Genomic DNA, 25,438 nt, shown 5'->3' on the forward strand with positions numbered 1-25,438 from the left:
AATCCGAATCCGATCCTAATCAGTGAAAATACGGTTCTAATTCTTACGTAATAAAAGCCGACACAGACTGACTACTTTTTTCCCCAGTTAAAAATAATCCCATCTACGTACCAGAATCGAACTCCCAACCCTCCGCCCACGACGCGGAAAGCCACTAGGAAAGTAGATTATAAAAGAGTTCCCGCGTCTTATTCTCTCAGTTCCCTTGCATTCGTCGACGTTCATTATTCTTCATAACGGCCACGATGCGCGAAACATTTGTTTCAATATTGCTGCTGGTGTCGGCAGCGCGGTGCTTGGACCTTGGCAAAGATGTCAATTACTATAAAGGTAGATTTTCGTTTTCATTGTGTACCTACACTACTTGATTTGAGGACTTGTAAAACAGCTTTTAGAATATTTAAAGACAAGATTCGTCGCGGCGTCGAGCAATGAACACCTAAATATTTATGCCAAGAATTAGTTTTGAATTTGAGAGCTCTCATTTCGGTTATTAACTAGAATAGTTTAGACGATATGACAGTGAATTTTTGATTTTGATTCATTAGAGAAATTAAGCTAAATATCCAGAATTTATCTTTTTACATTTTATTATGGGAAAATATATTAAAAATTCATGCATTAAGTGAATGACACCTGTCGATCTGTCTCTCATGTCCCACCCGGCGATTAAGTATGACGTAAAGACAAACTGAAAATGGTAAATTGTGCGTAACTGAGTACTTCAAATACATGACAACAGGGAGAAAGCTAAGGGAGGGGTCTGTCGCCCGTGACGTCGTTTGCGAAAAATTCGGTTTTTCATTTCTGTTTTCAATTTTCTCAGATAAGAAAAAATCAATATTGATTCTATCCATTCATTGAATCTATCTATGTAAAACTAAATACGTTTATCTTCGATTACAGATTATCTACGCGCTCGCTCTGATGAATTGCCAGAACCTGCGACCGCAGAACGGATGCTTTGTAAGTCTTAGAAAAAAAAGTATAAAACCCATTTTTGTATATAATTTTAAGATCTATAATTTTTGCCTAAGCGGCTTTTTGATAAAACTTACCGTTTTAGAAAAAAAAACAAAAACCTCAAATTTTTACCTTTGACCCCGAATAACTTTTTTAGCACACATGGGATATATGCATCAGCGTAGCCAGCCATGGGATCAGGGTGGGGCAGCAGTCTAATATATTATGTAACTAGCAAACTTACCCCTTTGAGTTTGACTAGGTACCTTACAGGTCAGAGCCAGGGTGGGGCAAGCGCCCCACCCTGCCTCAACGTGGCTACGCCCATGGATATATACCCTGGGTGTCCACCAAAATTCAGCTTTGTCGGAATTTATGTAAATTGGAATGTCTATATTGACCGGAATAATAGCCTAACTCTAGAAAGCTTCATTTACGTAGAAGTTCTATAAATGATGTAGACGAGGGGTAAAATTAAGGACGGGTGTACGTACGAATTTCCGTTGAGTGATGGCCCGAGCAAGCTAGGTCCCGAAAAATAGGAAACCCTATCCAATGTTTCCGAAAGGCTTGCACATAAGCGCCTTAGTATTTTTTCCTCTTTGCCAGATTTCTATCGGACACCACTGCAGCTATACCCCGGATTACTGCCAGTGCTAGAACAAGAATACAAGAAGAGGACAGGGAATGTGTTCAAAAGTAAGTGATTTAACTTCTATATAATGGTGTACCAAAAACTTAACAGTCACACTTATACGTAGGCACCAAAATGGCAACAAGAGCCATAATGTTGTGAAGGAAAGTTTTTCTTCGTGACAATTACAAACAGACTGTAAAACCGGCCAAATACGGCCGGTTTCATACATCTCTTACCATCAGGAGACCCACTTGCTCGTTTTCCAGTCGAATAATAAAAAAATTTTTTTTTGAATCACTCAAATTTCAGATCAAAGCGGTTTCAGCTAATAATTTTAATGATTTCTTTGCACAGATCACATGCTCAATAAGGAGTCGTGGGCGGAAGGCATGGCGAACAAACGGAGCTCAAAGACTGCCTTATCCCTCATGCTACAAGGGAAACAGCCCTATCACGTGTGAGGATATCTTCATCATTTTAATCATCAATTAACCTCCCTATATTAGTCCACTTCCTTATTACTCTTAATGCACAAGTACGTCGCCAACTATATACATAGGTACAGACAGCAATCAACCGATAAGCTCTTCTGAAATCGCGACAAGCATTTCTGTGATGGCGACATGTCGCTAGCTACAGAGGGCCTACTCTGAAGTTCGAAAATCGAAGTTCGTATCGTACCGTCCCTCTCGCTCTCCTATTAATAAAAGTATAATTGTCAGAGGGACCGAACGACACGAACTTCGATTTTCGAATTTCGTAGTAGCACTGCAGAAGATATTTCATAGAAATAAGTAGGAACCAATAGTGTCGCGGCAACACGTCGCCTGTTGCTGCTGTGTGTAGTCGATTACGAATTTATATCTTTATTTTTATGCCCTCAAGAATACACAAGTATTTTTTGTACGGGAATAACGGGAAGCATTTCATTGGCCATATAAATAACAAAAATATAGGACGTATAATTACTAAGCAAGGTGCAATATGTATATTATTATACCTACATGCAACATACATCGATAAGGAATTGTGGAATAGGATAGCATTAAGTACACCTATAGCTTTCAAGCAGAGGGCGTGGTTCGACCCGGGGATCACACCTCGGAATTTTTCGGAGTTTATGAGCGAAATTATATTTCGAATAACGAGGAAACCTGTACGCACCTGTGAGGAAATTCTAGGGTATGTGTGAAGTTTCCGATGCACACCTACGGCCCAAGCCCTCTTATTGTGAGATGAGGCCTGAGCCCAGCATTGAGACGTATATGAGGATGAGTAGGTGTAGGAATAGTGAAATGTAACTGGCAAAGGGCAGTCAATTTTGGAATATCTGTAATTATAAATTGTGAATATTTTGTTGAAATTACAACTTATTATCGACAAGCCTAAAGCCGCATTTACATTTATCTGTCGTGTTGTGTCGTGACGCATCAGAACGGTATCGGTTTCATACGTTTTATATGGTTGCGTTCACATTTATTTGATGCAGTGTGTTGTGACAGCTTGTGTTGTGTTGTTGTGAGAGAGACAGAGAGCATCACAAATTATCACGACAGATAAATGTGAATGCGGATTAAATTAAAAACTTAAATAATTTCCAGGGATGAAGGACATTATTGTCCGTACGGCAAGTAGGGGACAGGTGGTTTGGTTATAGGTAATGCTCATCCATCATAATACAAAAGAAAATCAGGGAACTGCTATCATATAAGTAATTTGACTTGTTTTTTTGTTTCAGTACAGACAAAGCTCAGGATGACACCTCGGACTTTGCAGTAGAATAAATTGTAATCAATCAAGAGGGATACGACATTTTGTGTTGTTGTAAAACACTAAATAATCAAAAGTAGCGTTATACTCTAAGTTATTCGTAGATGATTAAGAAAAAGTCCTAGAAAAGGGCGAAATTGTTATTGTTCCGTAATAAAATCACAATATAAGGTACAATCGAAGAAACTGAATCGCATAACTGGGTTGAACGCCATTCAGTTTCTTCGATTATATGTACCTACAGACCTTACATAAATAATTATAACGTGGAGATAAGAAAATATCCCTTCAAATAAACAAACAAATTATTTAAATACAAGGCGCATTATTTATCAGCAGAAATACAGAAGACGGGAGCGAATACCATTCTTCAGCAGTCCACATTATGTAAGACAGATGATTTGTTTTGATTTGTTGTAATAGATGGGACGGCATCACATTTAACCGTCATTTAACACTAATCAATGGATGGTGAAACAGCCCCTTAATGTCTTATTTTCTTCACCAAAGTTTTCCACAGTTCTTTCTTTTGTAAAACATGACTGAAGGTAATGTCAAGATTACTATTACGACACGTATAAACCACCGGATCCCGAAAATATGTACACAGATTTCACTTACTCCCGCAAAAATAAGATTGATGGGATGGGATGTATTTTTGCACTTTTTTGTGGGTATAGGTTTTTTGCGGGTACAGAGTTTGAATGGTCATATACTCGAGTCTAGTATTAGGCGAACCAACTTGACAGTTCATTTACACACATACTTATGTTGCCGCAGTTTTACCAGTGCTGTAATATCGATAAAAAAAACTTAATATCGATGTTAGAAAAAACTTAAAACAAAATAATACCCAATAAAAGAAATCTTTTATTTTAAAGATTTGGAAAATAATCTTAAACATCGGTAAGGACGCCATCCGCCATTTTGTTTTATTGACATTTCATATATGTAATTTCTGGTATTGTGAAATTTTGTTACGTTATTGATTTATGTTAATTTGTTGTTATCCTTTTTGTTCTTTTTTAGGCTTAAAGCTATAAAAATAAAGTCCAAAAGTGACAAAAATTTCCATTCCGCGTCGACATATTCCTATGCCTATTTTTTTGCTGTATCTGGTAACATTTTCAGCTGTTAATCTAGTTCGCCTAGTTCTTGACTCGAGTATAATAATTTAATAAAACTAAAAGTCACTAACGCAAAGCGGAGCGGAGGCGTACAGAATTTTCAAATCACATAATTGAAATCTATGTAAAGGGCGAATTCCTATGTAATGCGACTACGTTGGTTGATTTTTAACCGACTTCTAAAAAGGAGGAGGTTATCAATTCGGTTGTATTTTTTTATCATCTTTATAACAAAACAGTAAGAAAAGTATACATCCATCTTTTACGTTTCCAATCCCATGACTTCGTATTTTTTTTTCTTTCTTAGCCCGACCGGGGATCGAACCCAGGAACTCATGCTTCGTAGTCAGGTTCTTTAACTACAGGACTAATTTGCCGGTCGTCAATGGTAGCACGCCCGGATACGTTATTTACTGAGCCTCTTCTCGATTTTACATATAAATGCAAATAAACTAAAACAAGTTATTCCCGATTCAGGCTCGCAGTTCGGTACAAATTTTCAATTCAACTGAAATCAAATAGTGTTCAACTTCATTCCATTTAACTTTAAAGAGCCAAACTATTCTGTTAAGTTGGCAACATCGTTTACAGTTGAGCTGAATGTATAAGCAAGCAGTTTCAAAGGTTGTATCTTTGAACATAATTTCCTTTTGTGGCTAGCAATTTCTAATAGGAAGTTTCATTCCACGTTTAAGTAGAAATTCTTCGTATTGGAAAACTCATCGAACTCATAATGAACGTGAAGGAATTTAAACTGCTATAATTTTAAGCTACACTAATGACAACTTTAACGTCTTACCATTACAACAGGTTCCTTTGAAATTAAGTAGTAAATAATCGTGAAAAAATATATTACTAACGTTATAAATAAATAGAAATATCGTGGAACAATTATTTAATAAAAAATCACCTAGTCCCAAACTAAGCAAAGCTTCTATTTATGGGCCATAAGTAATGGATAAACATGCTTAATACTTATATATGGAGATAAATACATACATACCCAGCCGCCAGCTTCATTTTTTATTTTATTTCATGTTATGTTTGAGAAAAGCACTATACAGGCCTCGGCCGGAACCTGGAGTTGCCGGCCTCGCATCCCTATCCATCGCATTGCATCTATATCTGCTTGGCCGGCAACCCCCTACTTCCCGGCCTCTACAGTAATGTACTATTACAGAGATACTTAAACAACTCAAGTAAAACATTAAAAAAACTGGCCAACAGCAAGGCCGACTCGTATACGATGTGTTGTACTACCGTACACCTTCCATTACGAAGATAACAAAAAAAAATGGAAAGACTTTCTTGTCTATAGTCTGTCCATAGTCAAATTCTCTGGTGACTTTTATGACAGAAAGAACACTGAAGGACGTACAGTCGCCTGCATTAATATCTGCCACAGCGGAGCGAGCTAAAATATCTCACACGTCTTACTTAAATAGAGTTGTATCAGATATTTATTCGACTCTTTGTTCTGTCAGATATCGGTGCTGCGGGGCTACTCCGAAAATCGATGTTCTTGTGTTTCCGTTATACTATTTAATTCGATTTTCGAATTTCGTAGTAGGCCCTCTGGTGACTACTAGTGAGAGCAAAGTGTTTCCCATTGAACCCTTTGCAGAACCCTAGCAAAAAAATTAACACCTCACAATATGTAATCAGCTCTGTTATATCGAGAGTGCTTCAACCGGAAATTCCATCGAAGATCGGTTCCAGATCACGTCCACTTTGATTCCCTTTCTTTCCAACTTAGCAGATTTTGAGTGTAATTTACAAAGGAAATTTGAAAGGGAAAACCTTAGAGATTTTTTTCACCTCTTTTGCTAATGAGACGTGGAAAAGCTACAGTTCAGAAGGATGAGGTCAAGAGATAATTCTCCGCGTGGAAATGAGCATCCGCGAACCTTAAGCGCGTGGCTTTGTCTACAACTTCAGTCGCTATTTTTTTAATGATTTCCCTCGGAATCTGGGTAATTTTCTACGAAACTGGCTTTAATTCACCCAGTTTGAAGAATTAAGGCACATAATATGTCATTTTTAGGTACTATCTATATATACCTACTTAACAAATGATCTTATGGATTAAGTAAATAAAGAATGAGATTTAATTAATTAAGTTTTTGACTACCCTACCTAATTATTGGTAGGAACCTATTGGCATTTTCTGCATGACGCCATTATTCTAGGTAATTAAATTACTTATCTAAGAGTAATAAAAATGCTTGGAACACACTAAGATGGGTAAAAAATCTAGGACTTAATCATTTCATTATACCTACTAACTCTCGATTTTATGTAGATCGCGTGACATTTAAATATTCCTCTTGCTGTTAATTCTGTGGTTTCTAATGGGGTAAGAATAGGTAAATAGTTACTTTTGTTAAGGCAACGACTGTACAAACTACGAAAATATATTACATACTAATATTTTGAAAAAAAAACATGTTTTTAAAAACAACCTTTCAGGAGCACGATAACGATAATCATAAGGCACCTCTGTTAATTTAATGTAGGCAAGTACCTACAACAAAATCACAATAGCACTTTTCTCAACAGTTTACCTTTGCTAACAAATTAAACGACGTCTTTCACGAGGCATTTAAATTAAGTCCAATAACGTCTAAGTACCTGCTCTAATTCATTCGAGTCCCACAGTCAACTTTATGTATTTAAATCTATTGCAGAAAATTAATAAGATACGTGTTCTGCCTACCAATTCCCGCCTGGGGTGCTATGATGGTTTTCCCTAATTTTGCCAGGGTTCTGAATTATTTCACCCATTCATTAAAGCGGTTAAATATTTGGGTTAGAGAAAGTTTTCCTGTCGGTTAGTTAACTGTTTCGTAAAGTTATTTGGCAGACAATTAATATTTGGGTTATAAATGATAGGTGTTTCTAGTAGTTATATTGTACCTATTACTGTGTTAGTTAATAGTGGCAGTAGGTACCTATTTATACAAGATAGCCCGGTAGTTAAATCTCTGAAGCATATTTTTTGAACTTATCTATTAAAATTATGTTTTAAATTATATTTTAAATTATAAATGTACATTTGCAACATATCTTAAGCTTGCCGGTGAAAGACAAAATCGAAATCGAAGCAACTGGAGATCTATGGGGGAGGCCTATCTCCAACTGTGAACGTCCTGATGATATTATTATTACGATGATGATAATGATGAAGGACAAAATCGTGAGAAATTCGGTGCACAGTTACGAAGTAGTGTAAGGCAAGATCCCAATTCAGATTGAACTGCTGGCAAGGCAACTAAGTACCTATAGCTCAATCCCTCTCATTCTGGGAGGAAGAATTTGTCCTGCAGTAGGACGTGTATCTAATAGGCTGAAGACACATCTGTAACTAATACCAATATGCTGAATTTAGCTTGTACCAATATCAATAGGTTGGTTCTTGTTTTTTGATCCCTGCATGATTAAGCTATTGTAAATTCAAAAATCGGGGGACACGGAACGTACCTGCTTTCCACATTAAGTTAATTTCAGTTAGGTTTTTTCTTTATGTGTAAGTTCACGAGTTATTAATATCGTTAAGATAGGTATTTGAGTGTCGACACGCAGGAGAAAAAAGCTACAGTATCTGTCTAAAACATGCTAAAGTTAATTAAAACTTTCATGGCACGTCTTCAGTTCTGTTTATAAATTTAATTAGCTCTTCATTTCTTCTCGTTAATTAATGAACTAATAACTAGATAACCTCTATCAATTTACTCAAGAATAATTGAAAAAGTTTTAAATATTCATGATGGTTGCTGACACAATAATAAATACAATTATAATTTTGGGTTCTATTTTGGAACGAAGATACCCGTTGACGTCAACAAAGGTGACGAAGAAAAAACATAACCCTCTTTGGGGCAGTCTACTAAAAAATATTTCCTGAAGAATAGCACTTAATTTGTAACAAAAGTCTTAAAAGCTATTTCTATCAAACAATAGTTTGCACACCTAGTGAAAGAGCTGATGAACTTGTTTATGTCGTTCCATCATTCGAATTTCTTTGTTACTTTGAATATTGAGCGTTTATACCTGCTGAGCTGGCAACGTTGCATTTTTGTTAGTTTTTCTCGATTATTCCATAAAAATTTAATAAAAAATAAAAATGTGGTCTGATAGAACTGTTCTTAATACATAAGTTAATGTGTCTACTCTATTAAATATGCGTGATAAACTTTTATTTTCTTAAAAAACCGTTAATGAACATTTGTTCGTTGTTAAGGAATATAAAAGTCTATCACGAATAATTATTGGAGTAGACACATAAACTTATATAGGTACTAAGAACAGTTCTATCAGACTACATTTTTAATTTTCATTAATTATTTTTTATGGAATACCTAATCGAGAAAACTAACAAAAATGCAACGTTGCCAGCTCACCAGGTATAAACGCTCTTAAACATAGCCAAGACTGCATCGTAAAGTGTAGCAATATCCGTGTCCACGATGACTGTGTGCCAACTATCCCAATCAATCAAGAAAGGTATATTATGAGGGCTCAAAGTAAAACTTTGCGGCCCGGTCTAATTTCATTGGGAGCGTAGCGAAAAACGGCCGTTCCGAGCGCCACCTCACGTCCGATGTTTGTATTAATTTCGGGCTTATTCAATAATACGTGAGCCACATGCCCAATCTGCTGTTGATAAAGGAACCGTAAAATTGATCCCACTTAAGAAAAATTGGGTCAACTGGCCTGATTACGAGCATCCAGGAAAATCTAAGCGATACGGTGTAAGTAGCGTCTTCACGTTCTGCTGTAACGGCAGGGTTTCTTTTTTTTGATTTGTTCTTACCGTATAACTTTCGTGTTAGATAAGGATTTCTTAAGTGAGATATTTCTATTTTTAACCGACTTCAAAAACCGGCCAAGAGCGTGTCGGACACGCCCAAGATAGGGTTCCGTAGCCATTACGAAAAAAAACAAGTAATATTATGTGCGTTATAACACAATTAAAACACTTACTACAGTCTTAAAATCTATTACCAGAAAAAGAGCGTATCTTCACGGCACTTACGTCCTTTTGTTGAGAAGCGCAGTTTTTCGGCAATAACTCAAAAACGGTATATCCGATCATGTTGAAACCAATTTTCGTTGAAAGTATTTATTAAGCGTTACCTTTCCATATTTTTTGTACAAACGGTTTACAAGATAGGGGGGGGGGGGACACAATTTTTGCTACGGCTTTGACAAGACATCTGTACTCCAAATTTCATTGATATACTTACAACGAGTAAAATGCCTGCCGTTGACATACGGACGGACTGACAGACAGACGGACAGACAGACAGAGAGACAGACAGATGAAACTATAAGGGTTCCGTTTTTGCCATTTTGGCTCCGTAACCCTAAAAAGCAGGAGGTTATCAATTCGGTTGTATTTTTTTCGTTTGTTACCTCAGAATTCTGTCATTTATGAACAGATTAGATTTTTTTTTGCGTTCGTCTAGGAATGCCTTCAATTAGGTCCCATAAGCACCAAATTGGGATCTGATGATTTGATCTTAAAGAAATCGAGGGAAGTCTTCAAATATTGTAGGGACAACGGTGATAAATTGGATATATTTAGTAGTAACTCGTGGTATGCTCTTGAAAATCATCATTTGGTGAAGTGGAACTGATGATGAAGATCACAGTTGACCACAAGTATTTCACGGGTTGAATTTCAATTAGCTACTTTAACACAGTAGCTAAGCAATTTATGCTCCTCGTAATGCATATGGTTAAATGGAACGGGTGGTAAAGCACCAGGACTCCTAAATAATGAACGTTTCTGCATCGGAAAAAGCACTTTTGTGAGCAGTTGGCATTAAACTATTGTATCTTAGATTATTTACACTAAAAAGAGCGAAAGAAAAAAATATAATAAAAAATTTAACCGACTACAAAAAACCACGACAATAATTTTCTACCTATCTGAAGTCAGTGCCTCAGCACGAGCCAACAGGAGTGATTGAAGCCGAATACCTACTTAAATATAAAATATAAGTAATGTAGGTGAGGTAGACGACGATAAGTCCACTCCTGCTGGCTCGTGCTGAGGCACCGACTTCAGACTGGTAGGAAATTATTTTCATGGTTTTTTGTAGACGGTTCAATTTTTTGTTATACAATTTTTAGGTAGTACGAAGGCCTTGGGAAATTGTCATATAAGCACGTCTCTTTAGCGTCTTTGGATGTAATTGTGGAGAATCACACTTATTATTTACGTAAATGAAGGTTGCTTCGGTTCATTTAATTAAAACTATTTTTTATTAGTGATGTTACATACATACTCGTAGAGTTATTGAGACTAGGACAGATAGAATGATGGTTACATTAGTATAGCTCTAAATGTTGTTTCTCTTTTCAGGTAAGATTTCTTTTTAGTTATTAGCTATTGTTTAACATATATTACGCCACACACTGTGTAAAGGAAAAGTTTATTTTTAATAAAAATCTAGTCTCTTTTCAGAGTAACGCAATTTGCTTTTTATTTCACGAACCGTGGTTAGTTTTTAAAATATATTATATTTGTTTCAGTACCTATCCTTTATAATATACTCACGAGGTTAAATCTATACGTTTTTACAAAAACAACATCTAAACAAAGACCTAAATTCAAGAAAGGGATATTTAGAGGTTTTTTTCCTAATGTGCCCTAAACTCATCGAATTATTTTTGACGCAGCTCAAAACGAATTCTAATACGCATGGTGCGAGCAATTTAACTTCTAAATTGAAGTCGAAAGTAACAATTGTTTTAAAACTTCAAATATAATTATTTACCGTCTTCCGGTGAGGGATGACTGGGATGACAAAGTAAAGGAGCTATTACTGACAAGTGCCATTATCCGAGTGCTGCGAAACACAACAAATCACAGTACAAGCCGCTTTTAACGATGCCCGGTGGCATTGCGAAACCTTGGGAATTTCCCTTTGAGAGGATGCTTCGTTGTTTTAAAAGGTTTCGAGTGAAACCAAATAAAGGTTGCTTTGGAATGATCACGGGACTATTTGACAGTGTTTAAGATTTCATTTTTAACGCCGTGGCGTGTTTTATGAGGACTGCAGATTAAAAAAAAAGTACAACATATTTAGCTCTTTTAATAAAATATGGAAATATAATCAAAGAAATGCTCGGTTGGTCTTGAGGAAAAAATCTTTACACATAGATAAGATAATTTATAAAATTTATTTATAAGCGTTTAAGGACTGGACGATAGTAATTTGTTTCTGTAAATAAAACTTAGAACTGAAATAGATTTTGTATAAGGTTCTCTAGAATATAGGTACGCCTCAGTCCACCTAAGTAGAGTTTTTTTTAATCGCTAGCATGCATAATATTCTTATGAAAATACTTTATTAGGCTTACTTATGGAACAACCTCATGTAATTAAATTCAGAAAAAATGCATAATTAATTATTCCTCAACTGTGTAATATTTTGGTACCGGTAGGAATAACACAGCCGCTTTACGAAAGAATTTTCATCAAGTAAAGAAAACCTCATACCATCGCGTTTTAATTTTAAAAAAGTGTCACACTCCCGTCTTATCTTGTAAAATATTAAGGCGAAAAGGAACGTAAAGCGTTATTTATAGCCATAATTACTTAATTAATTACAACTGACTTGCCAAAAATTATCATAAAGTGTTAAGCTGTCGAGGTAAAGGAAACCAAGTGAATGGAATGGGACTGTGAATTGAAATTTAACGTTAGTCATTTTTATTTTTGACATAAAATCGTAAAATACTCAAATTAAACTTATACGTCGCTGCTGTTTTTTAAAGTAGTGAGATTTTTTTAAGTAAAACAAAAATACATTTTCTGGCTGGATAAAATTTTTTCATATCCTTTCTTCGAGCAAGCAGTAGTAGTACCTAGTATTTAAGATTCTAAAAAATTGATAGTGGCTAGCCGTAATTCCTTTTTGAACCCGTTTCAAACTACTTGGGCCGACGAACGTCGCTTGAATGTCGCGTAGCGTCTGTGCGCCAGCGATGGCATATTAAAGTTGCGTTTCGACTAGTAATAATGTTCGAGTATGTGTTGCGAGGAAAGAGTTTTTCCTTAACGCTTCATTTTCCTCGCCTCGCACAGCACATCTCTGGTGGAGATTGATTAATGAAATACACATTCCTCGCACATTATTGGTCGAAACGGTAGTTAAGGCGGTTACAGCTGACGTTCGTCGAATGCGGCCAAGTACTATGTTTTTGCACTATTCGCGGTTACCACATGTTGCTTAAAGCGATCAGCTTGAGGCCACGAATTCATTTAATCGACCAATCAGTAATTCGCATCGCAACTCGCATGATATTTGTGTAGGTGTCAAAATAACCTGCAGAAAGTATAAAATAGGTAAAAAAATGTGTAACTAACCGATATGTGACCCACAGTGAAACCTTTTTCCGAAAAAAATATACTTAGTGATATCACATCACTTGACAAAGGAATTTATTACAAAACTTACTGTGGAAACGTTTCATGATCGGTTCAGGAATCAAACGGTTCGGTACTTCACCGCACAGGGGCGCTCCAAAAATCGGCTTCAATATCTAAAGCAGTTAAGGCTTTTAGTATCTACCAGCGATTGCGGGCACGATTCCCTAAAATAGACACGTTATTTCATACAGTCATTCGGCAGGGCGGCGGTAGTGTGAACCCTAAATGAGCGTCATCGCCCTGAGTGGATCACGTACGGTGTATCAATTTGCAGAGACGTGAGCGAGGTGGCAATAGACACCGTTTGCCTCAAATTAGGGCCGTATTCTTCCGCGCTCGGTTAACGATAGCCACTTAATTGAATTCAGGGCCTTATTATTTCTGATTACGCTTTTGTTTTGGGCCTAATATAGATTCATTCTTCTGCTCTGGAAATTAAAAGAAATTCTTGGAAACGTGGCGGTGGGACGTGCCGTGTATAACCTATGTTCATTTTGTAGGTACCTTATAAAGACGCACGGCATGGCACAAAATATATATGAAACTACATAATACAAATAATCATAATAAAATGTTATAGCGTCTGTGAGTTTTAGCTTTATGTATTTCACTGTTCAGGAAATTTGAGAAAAAAACATTTAAAAACTCATATCTCCAAAAGCGTGACCCTTAGGACCCAAGGTCCAAGGGTGAAAAGATATTGTATATATAATATATATACAATATAGGTACAGGTTGTTCGGCACATTGACCGTCAATTTTTTGTGGATATTGTTAGGGTTATTTGCTATCTTTTCACCCTTGGACCTTGGGTCCTAAGGGTCACGGTTTTGGAGATATGAGTTTTTAAATGTTTTTTCTCAAACTTCCCGAACAGTGAAAGACATAAAGCTAAAACTCACAGACGCTATAACATTTTATTATGATTATTTGTATTATGTAGTTTCATAACCACTAATTACTTAAAAAAAGCGGTGCTTGAAAATTAGCATTCATTGCAAAGTAACGCCAGATCATGCATGGCCAGTTTTTCTCGTGTACACACTTTACCTCCACATGAATTGACTTGTGCAAGGTTAATCTGAGGCGCGATCACAATGAAGTGGTAGTTTTTGTACGCGAAAACTGTCATTTGATTGTGATCGCAAGTGCCAGAAACGTTACGCAATAGACCCTTGATACGTTACTACTAGAAACAAGTGGGGTTTTTCTTTCTTGCTACCTATACTTGAGTACTATTAAAAACAGGGATTCAGTCATTCAAATTTTCTTCAAGTGAGAATGTTAAACGAGCGATTAGCAAATTTATCTGTCCCAAATCGAAATATTCTTGAACAGGCGCAAAGCGGAACAAACGAGCTGAAATCTCTCGAGTACCAGATAACAAACTCCAAACTCTGTTAATATAAAGTTTTAATGCTTTAATAGCGTAATGCTTCAAAGGAAACGGTCACGTTCAACAAAAGACGTTGCCATAAGCATAAATTTAAGTAAATAAAATTAAAGCTCGTTGTCTTGAAGCCGCCGTTTATCACGCGGTTACATCTTCAGTGTGTGGAGTTCCTAATATTAATGTTGTAATTACCCCGAGATGGCGTTGCAGTCGCCTCCTAAATGTGAATATTTGGTTAAACGAGGTGGCAATTAATATCGCTTTCTGACATCTTTCACATTAATTTAACTTAACAATACAAAGTTGGCGTTTCGCGTAAGGAAATGGCCCTGGGAGATGGGTCCTAAGTCGGTAAGCGGTGGCAACAGATGATTAATTATGTGTTATTAAGAATGGAATACTGTTAATTAGAGCGAATACAGCGATGGTTAGTGGCTTACGACTTGAGAAACTTTCTTAGAAACGTTTTGTTAAAGCTAATGTGATGTCTGGGTCGCTGTAAAGCAAGATGTGCAGTAGAGTAGAGTGCAGTAGAAGGTACTAGAAGGTACTAAAACAATAGATAATAGGATTTGCTTTAAAACCAAACTTCCTAATAAAATTTCCATCTATTAGACAACGATCCAACTCAGCACGATTGGGCTTAAAATCAACGCTGTATTTTAATGCCCTAATGGCGGCCAACGTTTGCGAATTAATTAAAAGCAGGGGCTCTCATTTGTAGTTTTAGTTTGCGCATTGCGATGAACTTTGGTATCTCTGGCCTGGGGCTGGATTTGGCCTGTGGCGAGTTCTCATTGCATATTACGTTTGCTTTGGAGAGCACAGTCTTTTGTTATTTTGATTTTCACCATAATGAGATGTCTGTAGCTATTAAAGCAAGGATTTGTATAGCTGAAAAATTTAAGTAGGTAAATGTCCTGTTGTTTGGTATTAGTGCACAGAATTGATGTGGAACTTAAGTCATTTTTCAAATGTGGAACGTCGACTTATCTATGTTGGCGGCCGATCGTAAAATCAGTCAGATCACGAAATTCCTAGGCATATCGTGGAATGGCGCCATTTAATGAATTTGCTAAGGGACATCCGCCATATCGTTCGAAACTCACGGCTTAACGATTTGCCTATTAACGCTTAGGCAGATCATGAAATTCCTAGGCTATTTTTTTTTTAATGAAACGCCGCCATTTCATGATTTGGCCAGTTTAGGCAGAGCATGAAATTCTTAGGCATATCATAAACGCCGCCGAATCGGTTCTGGCACTTCGCCGGCCGCCGTCGCGGCACGCTCGCTTTGCTCGCTCGGCTCGTGCGTTGTGGTCACAATTCATACTAGCCACTCTTTGCTTCGCTCGTCGTACCTAAATTTTTTTTTCGGCATATCACGATGTACGACGAATGCGTTGCTCTAATCGATCTGCCGTATTGTTTCTCAGGCACATCGTGATATGCCTGGCCAACTTTTAGGCATATGGCGCCATTTCATGATATGCCTAGGAATTTCGTGATCTGGCGGATTATATGATCGGCGCGGGTCGTGATCGGTCGTCTATATGGACATGTTACTGCTACATGCATAAGATCGCTTAATTAAGTTTTTATACTTACATTGTTAATATTAGGTATTAATGAGTTTACTAATGGCCGTGCTTCATGATCTGGCGGATTTTATGGTCGGGCGACGACATTCACGTCATGTTTTTACGTACGTGCTACATGGATCTGATTTAAAACAAAATTTGCTTTTATTTCGGCAGGTATTGGTATATTTTTGTGGGATGGAGTTTGGCAACATGTAATAATCAATCAATTAATTCAATCAACTTATATCCGACCAATGCTATATGATTTTTCAGGACGTTTTTGACGACTCTAAATAGTAGGAAATAACTCATACTCTCTAGGACTCTATAAGTAGGGGTAAATAATATTTTGTGTTAAACAAGTAATTCTTAACCAAAGCCCTGTCCCTGAACTTAGCATAATATAAATATGCCAAATTTCAGTCCCGTCAAATAACAGAACTAAAGTAGCAAGCTAGCAGATAGATAATAAGACTTTAAGATTTTTGACTCTGTTCCAGCGCTTCTCGCTAACTACAGCCTCTTGTGTCAAGTCTAAATAGCCCGCGCAAATTGGCCAGCCTCCCTCAACTTTGTTACGGACACCATTTCTTAAAACTTGCTTGTAGTTACAGCAAATTGGCTCCAGAGCATAGGGTGCTGTTTCACGCAGCAATAATAATAACACTCAATATGAATTGCAGACCTACGGGTTGTTTTACCTTCAAGGAGTTTGGGAAAAGGACACGGGAGTGCTGTGTGTAAAGTTGTGCGTGTATTTAGGAGTCTGAACGCTGGCCTACTGGGAATGATTATGACTAGAAAGTTTGTGGACTGTGGAAACCTCAAGTTATGGTACACTTAATTTTCTTGGCTAGCCAGGTTTCTGAAAACGTTTTCCACGTTGCTCCCAAGGCGATCTTCAAATGGATTCCGCGCTCGTCGATTTTCATTTATAGCACAGGTAAGTGAAAGTAATTTTATAATGGAACTTGTCAATTTTTCTCGTTTGAGGATTTTTATTGAAAATCAATTCTATCTTATTAAATCACTAGCCGCTACCCGCGACTCTGTCCGTGTAGAATTCGTTTATCGCTATCCCGCGGACAATTTCCGGGATAAAAACTATCAAACTCCTTCTCCGGGATTCAAACGAACTGTACCGAATTTCATCTAAATCGGTTCAATGGTTTAGACGTGATGAAATAACAAACAAAAAACAGATTTACAAACTTTCGCATTTATGATATTAGTGGGATGAAAACTATTGTATTGTGTATGATTTCAGGAGCTTAGTAAACATAGTTAGGATGGTGCTGAAACTGCCGAAGACTCTGTTCAGCAGAGACATAATTGTCTTCCTTCTGATGGAATGGTAAGTATCTAGTCTAGCCGTCAGTATCAACCTCTGCATAGTGGCGGCGCAGGACTTAAATTTGGCGTGGGCGAGATAAAATTTTGCGAGGCCCTATGATGGCGCACCACACATTAAGATGGGTCCACATTTGTATCATTTTGCCGATCACGATCACGCGTATCCTATACATATGAAAACCAGAAAGTAGTTTGCTCAGAATCGAGAGTATAATCGATTACACTATGTTTTAAATTAGGTTGTGTTGGTGTTTCCCTCTTTTATTGTGCCTAAAGTTACGACTGCAACAGGTGCCAATTAAATATTTTAGCGAGGTTGCATACCTACTATTTCGATAATTTAATACTGGCCGGTTTGCTGTCACTGCGTGATTTCCTTCTAAAAACGTCAAACCGCAACTGACAAATACAAATCATGAGTGTTGAGTTAGAAATGAAGTAGAATTACTGGCTTAGCAAAACACACAAGTATCTTTTAAAATAATGAAGGTATTAAAAAATTAATGCAATCAACTTTCTGGGTGCTTGAGGTTTTCAGATTAACACCTTGTATAGGTATATAATATAGGTACGCGTAACTTCGATCCCGAGCGATCAGATACAGATACAGCGCACCGTATGATCGCGCTGTTTGTGCGTCCATACTAGCGATCTTGATACGCGTCGGTGCAACGACGGAGATACCATACGACATAATGATATAAATGTGGACCAGCTTTAGATGACGGATTTACAAATGAGCAAAAAAGTGAGAAACATTCGAGCCGCGAGGCCACGTCGCCTACGCTTAGCACATACTACCTTTTCCCCTGCGAACATACCCGACGCTGTAATTTTACTAATAACACTTCCTTTACGTCGAGGGTCAAAATTTTCACCCTAAATGCTGAAAACTCGATTTCATTGCTAACAAACTTTACATCTGTTTGTTAGGGCGGTAACAGCTTTCAGGAAAACTGAAGAGCGCCCAGATAGTTTTCAAGTTGAAAAGTTATGAATAACTTGAAATTACGGTTACCAGTAAAAGTTCAAGTCCGCTCGTAGTTATACGATTTTATCTCAACGGCTAAAGTTTAGAATTCGAGGAAATTTCCATAGCGGCTGTCTAACTCAGTGAAACGTACTTTGGTCTGGAAAGTCTCCATATCAATGAGCACACCTGACGTATTTAAATACCTGCTTAGCAGACTAAACTTTGGTTAGAATCCCAATACAACTTTTGACATTAAGGAAGTGCATAAATTAAATATAATAATAACATGGTAAAATGGAACAATATTAACATTTATTTATTTGTTAAACATTTTGTTAGCCCCAACTCTCCGAAATATAAAAAAAAAGTTTTATTTACGTCCTTGTAAATTGAATGACTTTGCCTACACATTTCGATACATTATCAATATATATAATTACAGTTTAGTACAGTCACCAGCATTAATATCTGCCACAGCGGAGCGTGCAAAAATATCTGACATTCCGGCCCTACAAATAGAGTCGTATCAGATATTTATGCACGCTTGTTGTGTCAGATATTGATGCTGATGACTGTACGCTTGTAACGAAATTGACTCTCTAATTAAAGTCTAAGTATGCACCTAAAGGTACACTTTAAAAAATTTACTCCCTTACTCAGGAAAAATTACAAACCAAAATAAATGTATTATCTGTGCCCGATAAAGCCAGATACTTAAGTAAATAAATACTAACGTCAAGTTAATAGGTATAAACTTAACAAGCGTTTATAACGATGGGGTTAATAGTTGCTACAACGGTTCCTAACGCAGTTAACTTGGTCGTACATATTTATGCCGATAAACTAGATTCAACTGAACTCTCCGGCGAACACAAAGATCTAACGATAAAATGCTTACATATAGGCACTTGCAAACATATGTACATGTACGTACATGCACACAATCAATAACTTTCGCAGTTATAATATTTGTGGGATTATAATATTGCGATATCATTTTAATGGGATCGAGTCGTGCACTTCGGTAAACGGGCAAACAATTTAAGAGTGCAGACATATTGGGCCAGGTCTCTAGGGAAATTTGCACGGAACCGATACATAAATCTCGTATTTCTGCATTACCACATGCCATATTGCAGATAAATAGGTAAGCGTTATGTAAAATGGTGTTGCTGTGGTGAATATTACAAGCTTTCTTTTCGAAAATTAAAAAATAGTAAAGGTGGAATTAAAGTTTGAAGGTATAGCACGCATCCCGAGTTGATAAAGATCTGATTTCGGTTCTCGGTGCCAACATTTCTGTTTTAGTTTTGTCACTGTGTTTTAGTTACAGTATATTGAAGCTTTATCTTAACTTACATTGTCCGTTTAACATGGTTTAAATAAGTTTTATTTAAAATTGCAAATCGAATTTCACTCCCTTCTAGTGATTGGATAATATGAAATTTGCTGTGGAGCGAAGTGAAAAATACTGCGTGATTCTTATCAAGTAATAGGTACTGTTATATTTTACACGGGGTGAAATTTTGAACGTCATACAAAATAAGTGTTCAAGCTCAGTTAATGTTGGGTAATATAATGCATTAAGTAACTTTTTTTGTTCAAATTAGTCTGCTGAAATTTGTGGTTTGCATATACATTGTTCATACATTTCAACAAATGAGTTAATGCATTATAGTATATAATCCAATATGAACTGATCTTGAAACACTAATTTTATATCACGTTTAAAATTTCACCCTGTATAATTTTCAAATTTTCAAATAGATTTTTCTTATATTTATAATCTAATGGGAAAAACTGACGTGGGTAAATCCTGTATTTAGCTTTTGTCGCATACAGATCTAATAAACTAATAACGTATTTATATTTGTCCTTATATAACCAGTATTGCACGTGCTTGAGAGATGTAGGATTTATTTATAGTGTGGTTTTACAGCCTCTTTATTATCACGTGGGGAAAGTATTAAATTCAAACAATACTAAGTTTAATCGGCCGCCGGTTACACGGCTGTACAATAAAGTTTTATTTCATTGGGCGCGCCTATGGCAGATTTAAATTAAATTCAATTGTTTCCAGACATTCGTGGCAGCTGTCGCGTTGGATGGAACGTCGTGCGACACGTTCAGGCATGTAACAGAGTTGCATTGCATATTGCGAATATTGCAATATATTGTACGTGCATTACTAAGTATTCATACTAATATTATAAATGCGGAACTGTGTGCGTAGTACGTGTGTGCGTGTGTGCGTGAAAATGAAATTTTGGATTCAAATAGCTCTATCTTTGGAATAAACCATAGGTTACTTTTCGTAATGATATTCCTTATCTTTTTATCTTGAATTTTACAGCGCATTGGTTTTACTGTAATGCTGTAATTTTTTATTGGCAAAAATCTACATTTTTTAACAGCTAACAGTGGGATTCTGATTTTTTTCACGCGTGTGTTTTATTGAACGTAAATGAAGATTATATCATTTAATAATATTGATTTAACTGTCGAATTTAATGGTTCACGCGTGCACAGCCACGGGTAAAAGATAGAGTTTAAAATAAAGATAACTTGTTTTGTTATGTTTCATGTTGTTTAAGATATGAGTATATGAGTATAATATGTGGCGCTGATATAATAATCATATTACTTTTGTTCTTTTGGGTCGATTTTTAAAATCATTCACTTTTCATACATGAAAATACAAAAATGGTATTTTTCACATAATGTAATGTGTATGATTTTAAAATCATACAAATCGAATGTACCGCCTTCCATCGTAAAGTTCTATTCGATTTTCTAAAGCCTTTTTTTCACACAAGCGAGGAAAGGATGCTTTTCCCACGCAGATTTTGAAGAAGAAAAGCAGCATCATCGAGCAAGTGAGCCGAAAATGTTTTCTTTTCTTTCTTTCAAAAGCAAGAAAGACTGCTTTTTCGAGCTAGCAAGAAGAAATGTGTTTTCTTTCTTTCAAAGCCTGCTAGTCCAATTGAGTTATAACTTGTCTTTTATTTTTGTCGCGCCGTAACCACTCGCCGCTCCATTATACTCGTACGGCATGATTTATTTTAAGTCTGGAATTTATCACTCCCATTATATTTACAAATTTCTCGGCGACACGTTCGTCGGGCATGTTTGAGAAGTGAGAGATTTATATCTTTATTATACCGGGTGTGGCCTGTAATACGAGCAAATAATTAAAACATAGATCGTACTTGTCAAAATGAATAAAATTAGTTCGCCGACTTTTAAAAATAATTAGTTTTTTAATTTTTATTACACTTTAAAGTTTATTCGAAGAAGCAATGTAAAGCAAAATGCTTGATGTTTGTAGCGTGACAGGCGACGTCAGTTGTGTTCTAGGATGGCGTACATTGATAGCAGTATTTAATTTGCATGAAAAAATTAAAATCTAAAGACTAACCATTATTTTTAAAAGTCGCTGAACTAATGTTGTTCAGTTTAACGAGTACGATCTATGTTTTAATTTTTTGCTCGTATTACAGGCCACACCCGGTATGAAGTGCTCACTAAGCTTATATTTTTATTTATTTATTTATTTGATTCGTTACAAATACATATTGTAAACAACAGAAAGGAAATTAACATACATAAACGGAAACAATAACAGTGTCTACAATACAATTACGATTGCACTCAACATTCATGCACACAAATTTTTAAACTGAATACTAAGAACTACAAAAGAAGTAAATTTGCTAAGTAGGTACATTCTTATTGCAACGATATTTTTCGCGTATATGTGGCTAGTGTTTCATAAAAAATATCAACGTCTTGACCTACAGCATTAAACAAACGACACATTCGTTGTATGGGAGCATTGTGGCTGACATTATTGTTAGTAGTTGCTACAGCAAACAAATTTTGGTTTCGTGTGCGCTTCGTACCAACTACCAACCCTAAAGCATATACACCCCAGCAGATTCCCGTCGAGATCGCCACGCAATATCTTATACAGTGTTACCAAGTCAATGATATCACGTCGACGAGACAGAAAATCGAGGTTGAATTTAACGAGTCTGTCACCATAATCAGGAATCAAACGACGCGTCCCTGTTCTACAGCAGAGATGCCGAACAAATCGCCTCTGAATCGACTCCAATCGATCACAGTACTTATCATAAATAGGATGCCAGATAACACAGCAGTATTCAAGTGAACTTCTCACCAAAGAAGAATACAGTGACTAAGCTATTTATATTTTTAAATGGCTTTTAAGTTACGGATAATGTATGGGTATTATTGAGTATTTATTATTTTATCATAGATATTCGTAGTCTTAGGCGTTCGTGTCTAATCTTAACATCACTGAAATGTACTGACGGACAATGTATGTATGTATTTTAATATTAAATGATGAAATTTAGCAAATATGGCACGATTTAAACCGACAGACGAGTTACTTTCGTATTTATAATATTAGTGAGGATTGATTAAGTATGGGTTTTGTTTGTAACTTAACTTTAATAATAAATTATAGCTCTTCAATTACTTTTAACCTGAATCCATTTTCACAAGGACACTTACACAACATATGTGTGTAAATTGAATCCATTGACGCACTGAGAACCTAATCTATCAAAGCATCCTCTAAGTCTAGCATCTCTAGAAACTGATAGCTGGAATAACATTTATGGAAAAGGACGAATAAGAAGCAAACATGACTGTATAAGACTGTTATCGTGTTATGATTTATTTTATTTTTATGAGAGACGATTAATCTAAAAGAATATTTTTCTCATTTCAGAAAAAGATGCTTATATAAGTAAACAAATCTGGTTAAAGACATTTATTTACTCAAAAGAAATGCTACATTTCACTTAATGAGTAGTTTATAAAACAAAAGTAAATAAGCAAGTATTTAGTGTACAAAAGCGATGATTATTCGTGAGCGCTCACACTCAGGTACGTTCATGTACAAATACAATACACAGTAAGTTATGAAAACAGAGCTTGTCTACAAATACGCAAATACGCAATTGCATAACAGATATGACGTGTATATTTACAGATTGTAAATTGTTACGTAACAGAAGCGTAACACAATAACTAGGTAAATTCTTCACTTCAGTCAACCCATTAGCTGATCTAGGTATTAAAGGAAAAAAAGGTTTCCCTAAAATTCATGTTGAAGAGTTCCGTCCAGCGAAGACAATCCAGGCTAAATCATCAGAATTTCTCTACCAGATTATTGTATTATCACCAGACTTACAAAGTGTGCCGAATTTCAGCTCATTTGGATACTAGACAGCGGTCCAATATTGATTTGCAAAGTTTGAAACCACGACACATTTCCATTACGGAAACGTTGCAAGTTAAATAAAAGCTTGTAAAATTTTTTACGAACATACGAGTAGGTACCTTGTAATTTATCAAACGAAAGGGTTTTAGCTATGAACTAAAACAATAACTTTGCTCACCCGAGTCCTTATGGTGGCTAGGTTTATGCAAGATATGCGTGTTTATGCAGTTTCTCCACCTCTAGCACATATAGCAGATATAGTCTATCATCTGGTAGCATGGTGTACGGTTGTGTTGCTCTGAAGATGAGCTCTGGTTGAGTTCGAAACGGGTCAGCGTAGAGTGATGATGGTGATAGATGGATTTGTGTGATTTGTGTGTGTTCGTACAGTTTGGAGGTGGAGGAACTGCATGAACTGAACACGCATATCTTGCATAAGCGTAACTATTCATGAGGTCGCGGGTGAGCAAAGTTATTGTTTTAGTTTATTGATATGGACCTCGTAAAGTAACGTCTGATTTAATGAATTAGGGTTAGCTACAGCTTATGATGAATTCTTAAGTTTTTTTTTTTATTTACCAAGAGATTTACGGCGATGGAAAAAATCCTGAGTAAAACCTGCAGACACCGGCGAAGAAATTTAATGATGTGTGTTTTCCAAAGTCGTTGAGGGTCTTTAGTGAACATCCATGGCGACCTTTTGGAAAAAAATTGTTTCCTTTATTGCCTTCCACACAACGATGGTTAATGTCCCCGAAACTACTGACCCTAAAATCTCAATAAATATGTACAGAAGTGGTGTGTTTGACAGTTTTATTCAGTTGCTTACTAGCATTAAAGCACGCAGATTTAAATATATCCAGTTTCTTCTGTTTTAGTTGCCGTTTGAATTGAAGTGAAAATTTAAAATTGTCGGTATATCTGCATTATTCAAACGCAGGAGCATTTGGCGGACACTAGGGTGCCGGCACGTACTGGCACGTGCTTTGTCTGTTTGCTACACTCCGGTCTTGGGGCAAATGTTTGCTCACCGTACGATGTCGGGTAAGCGTGTAGGTATACTTCCAGTAAGTACACTTCAGTAGCGTAGCGCCATTACAACTCGACCCCCGCGGGCTTCCTTCTTTTTATGTTATACTAGTGATTAGCTTTAGCCCAAAGCTTTGCTAGCGTCAAATTTGAAATAACATAGGTTTGCTTCCTACGATTCTTTTTTTCGTGTCTTGATTAATTTTTCGGAGGATTATAATATAGTCTGGATTATAATAAATATGTAAATACAGATACAGACGACTTTGTTTTTTTAGTTTTAAAAACATCATTTGTGAAAAAAATCCGTTTTATAGGTCCTAGGACTTAACGCGGCTAAAATGTTCTACCTCATCATCATTTCAGCCGAAAGACGTCCACTGCTGGACATAGGCCTCTCCCAAAGGTCTTGTGCTTTCTGCATCCACCGCGATCCCGCGATCTTAACCAGGCCGTCGCTCCATCTTGTTGGAGGCCTACCGACAGCTCGTCTCCCGGTCCGCGGACGCCATTCAAGAACCTTCTGACCCCATCGGCCATCAGTCGTGCGAGCAATGTGCCCCGCCCACTGCCACTTCAGTTCCGCAATTTTTCGGGCCGGTAATCTTAGTTCTACTGCGGATATCATCTTTTCTGATTCTATCCCGTAATAAGCGAGAAATTCCGAGCATAGCCCTCTCCATTAGCCCTCTGAGTGACTTTGAGCTTCCTCATGAGATAAAAAAAGATACCTATAGATAAATGAGACGAAAATATTCTACCTAATTGAGTATAATCACTAATTTGTGCCTATCTTCAAAGTTCAAGACGGCGTTATTTATTGAAGGCAACACAAGTTATTTAATCTTGACACTTTGCTGCTATGAAAGCTGAAGAATGTGGAAGACCAAACTTAATTTTGCGTACATGT

General features: G+C 36.6%; 1 protein-coding gene and 1 long non-coding RNA gene across 9 annotated transcripts; both read left to right on the forward strand.

The window, feature by feature from the left end:
- The first annotated feature begins 201 nt into the window (after positions 1-201).
- LOC141434134 (uncharacterized) lies at positions 202-3,678 on the forward strand. 3 transcript variants are annotated; one of them, XM_074096427.1, is made up of 6 exons: positions 202-330; positions 907-966; positions 1,573-1,662; positions 1,955-2,057; positions 3,202-3,257; positions 3,339-3,678. In XM_074096427.1, the coding sequence occupies exons 1-5, from the start codon at positions 246-248 to the stop codon at positions 3,233-3,235; spliced, it is 372 nt and encodes a 123-aa protein (XP_073952528.1). In that variant the 5' UTR covers positions 202-245; the 3' UTR covers positions 3,236-3,257; positions 3,339-3,678. The 3 variants fall into 3 exon arrangements, with proteins under 3 accessions (XP_073952528.1, XP_073952529.1, XP_073952527.1); XM_074096428.1 differs by having other exon boundaries at positions 3,344-3,678; XM_074096426.1 differs by lacking the exon at positions 3,202-3,257.
- A 15,490-nt stretch (positions 3,679-19,168) lies between these two features.
- Positions 19,169-24,789, forward strand: LOC141434135 (uncharacterized). 6 transcript variants are annotated; one of them, XR_012452016.1, is made up of 6 exons: positions 19,169-19,389; positions 19,670-19,738; positions 20,323-20,418; positions 23,005-23,162; positions 23,445-23,610; positions 24,378-24,789. It is a non-coding gene; the product is annotated as an uncharacterized lncRNA (long non-coding RNA). The 6 variants fall into 6 exon arrangements; XR_012452018.1 differs by having other exon boundaries at positions 19,170-19,389; positions 23,489-23,610; XR_012452020.1 differs by having other exon boundaries at positions 19,170-19,389; positions 23,005-23,110; positions 23,489-23,610.
- The last annotated feature ends 649 nt before the right edge of the window (positions 24,790-25,438 follow it).

This window comes from Choristoneura fumiferana, chromosome 13, assembly GCF_025370935.1.
Source record: "Choristoneura fumiferana chromosome 13, NRCan_CFum_1, whole genome shotgun sequence".
NCBI classification, from domain to species: Eukaryota; Metazoa; Arthropoda; class Insecta; order Lepidoptera; family Tortricidae; genus Choristoneura; species Choristoneura fumiferana.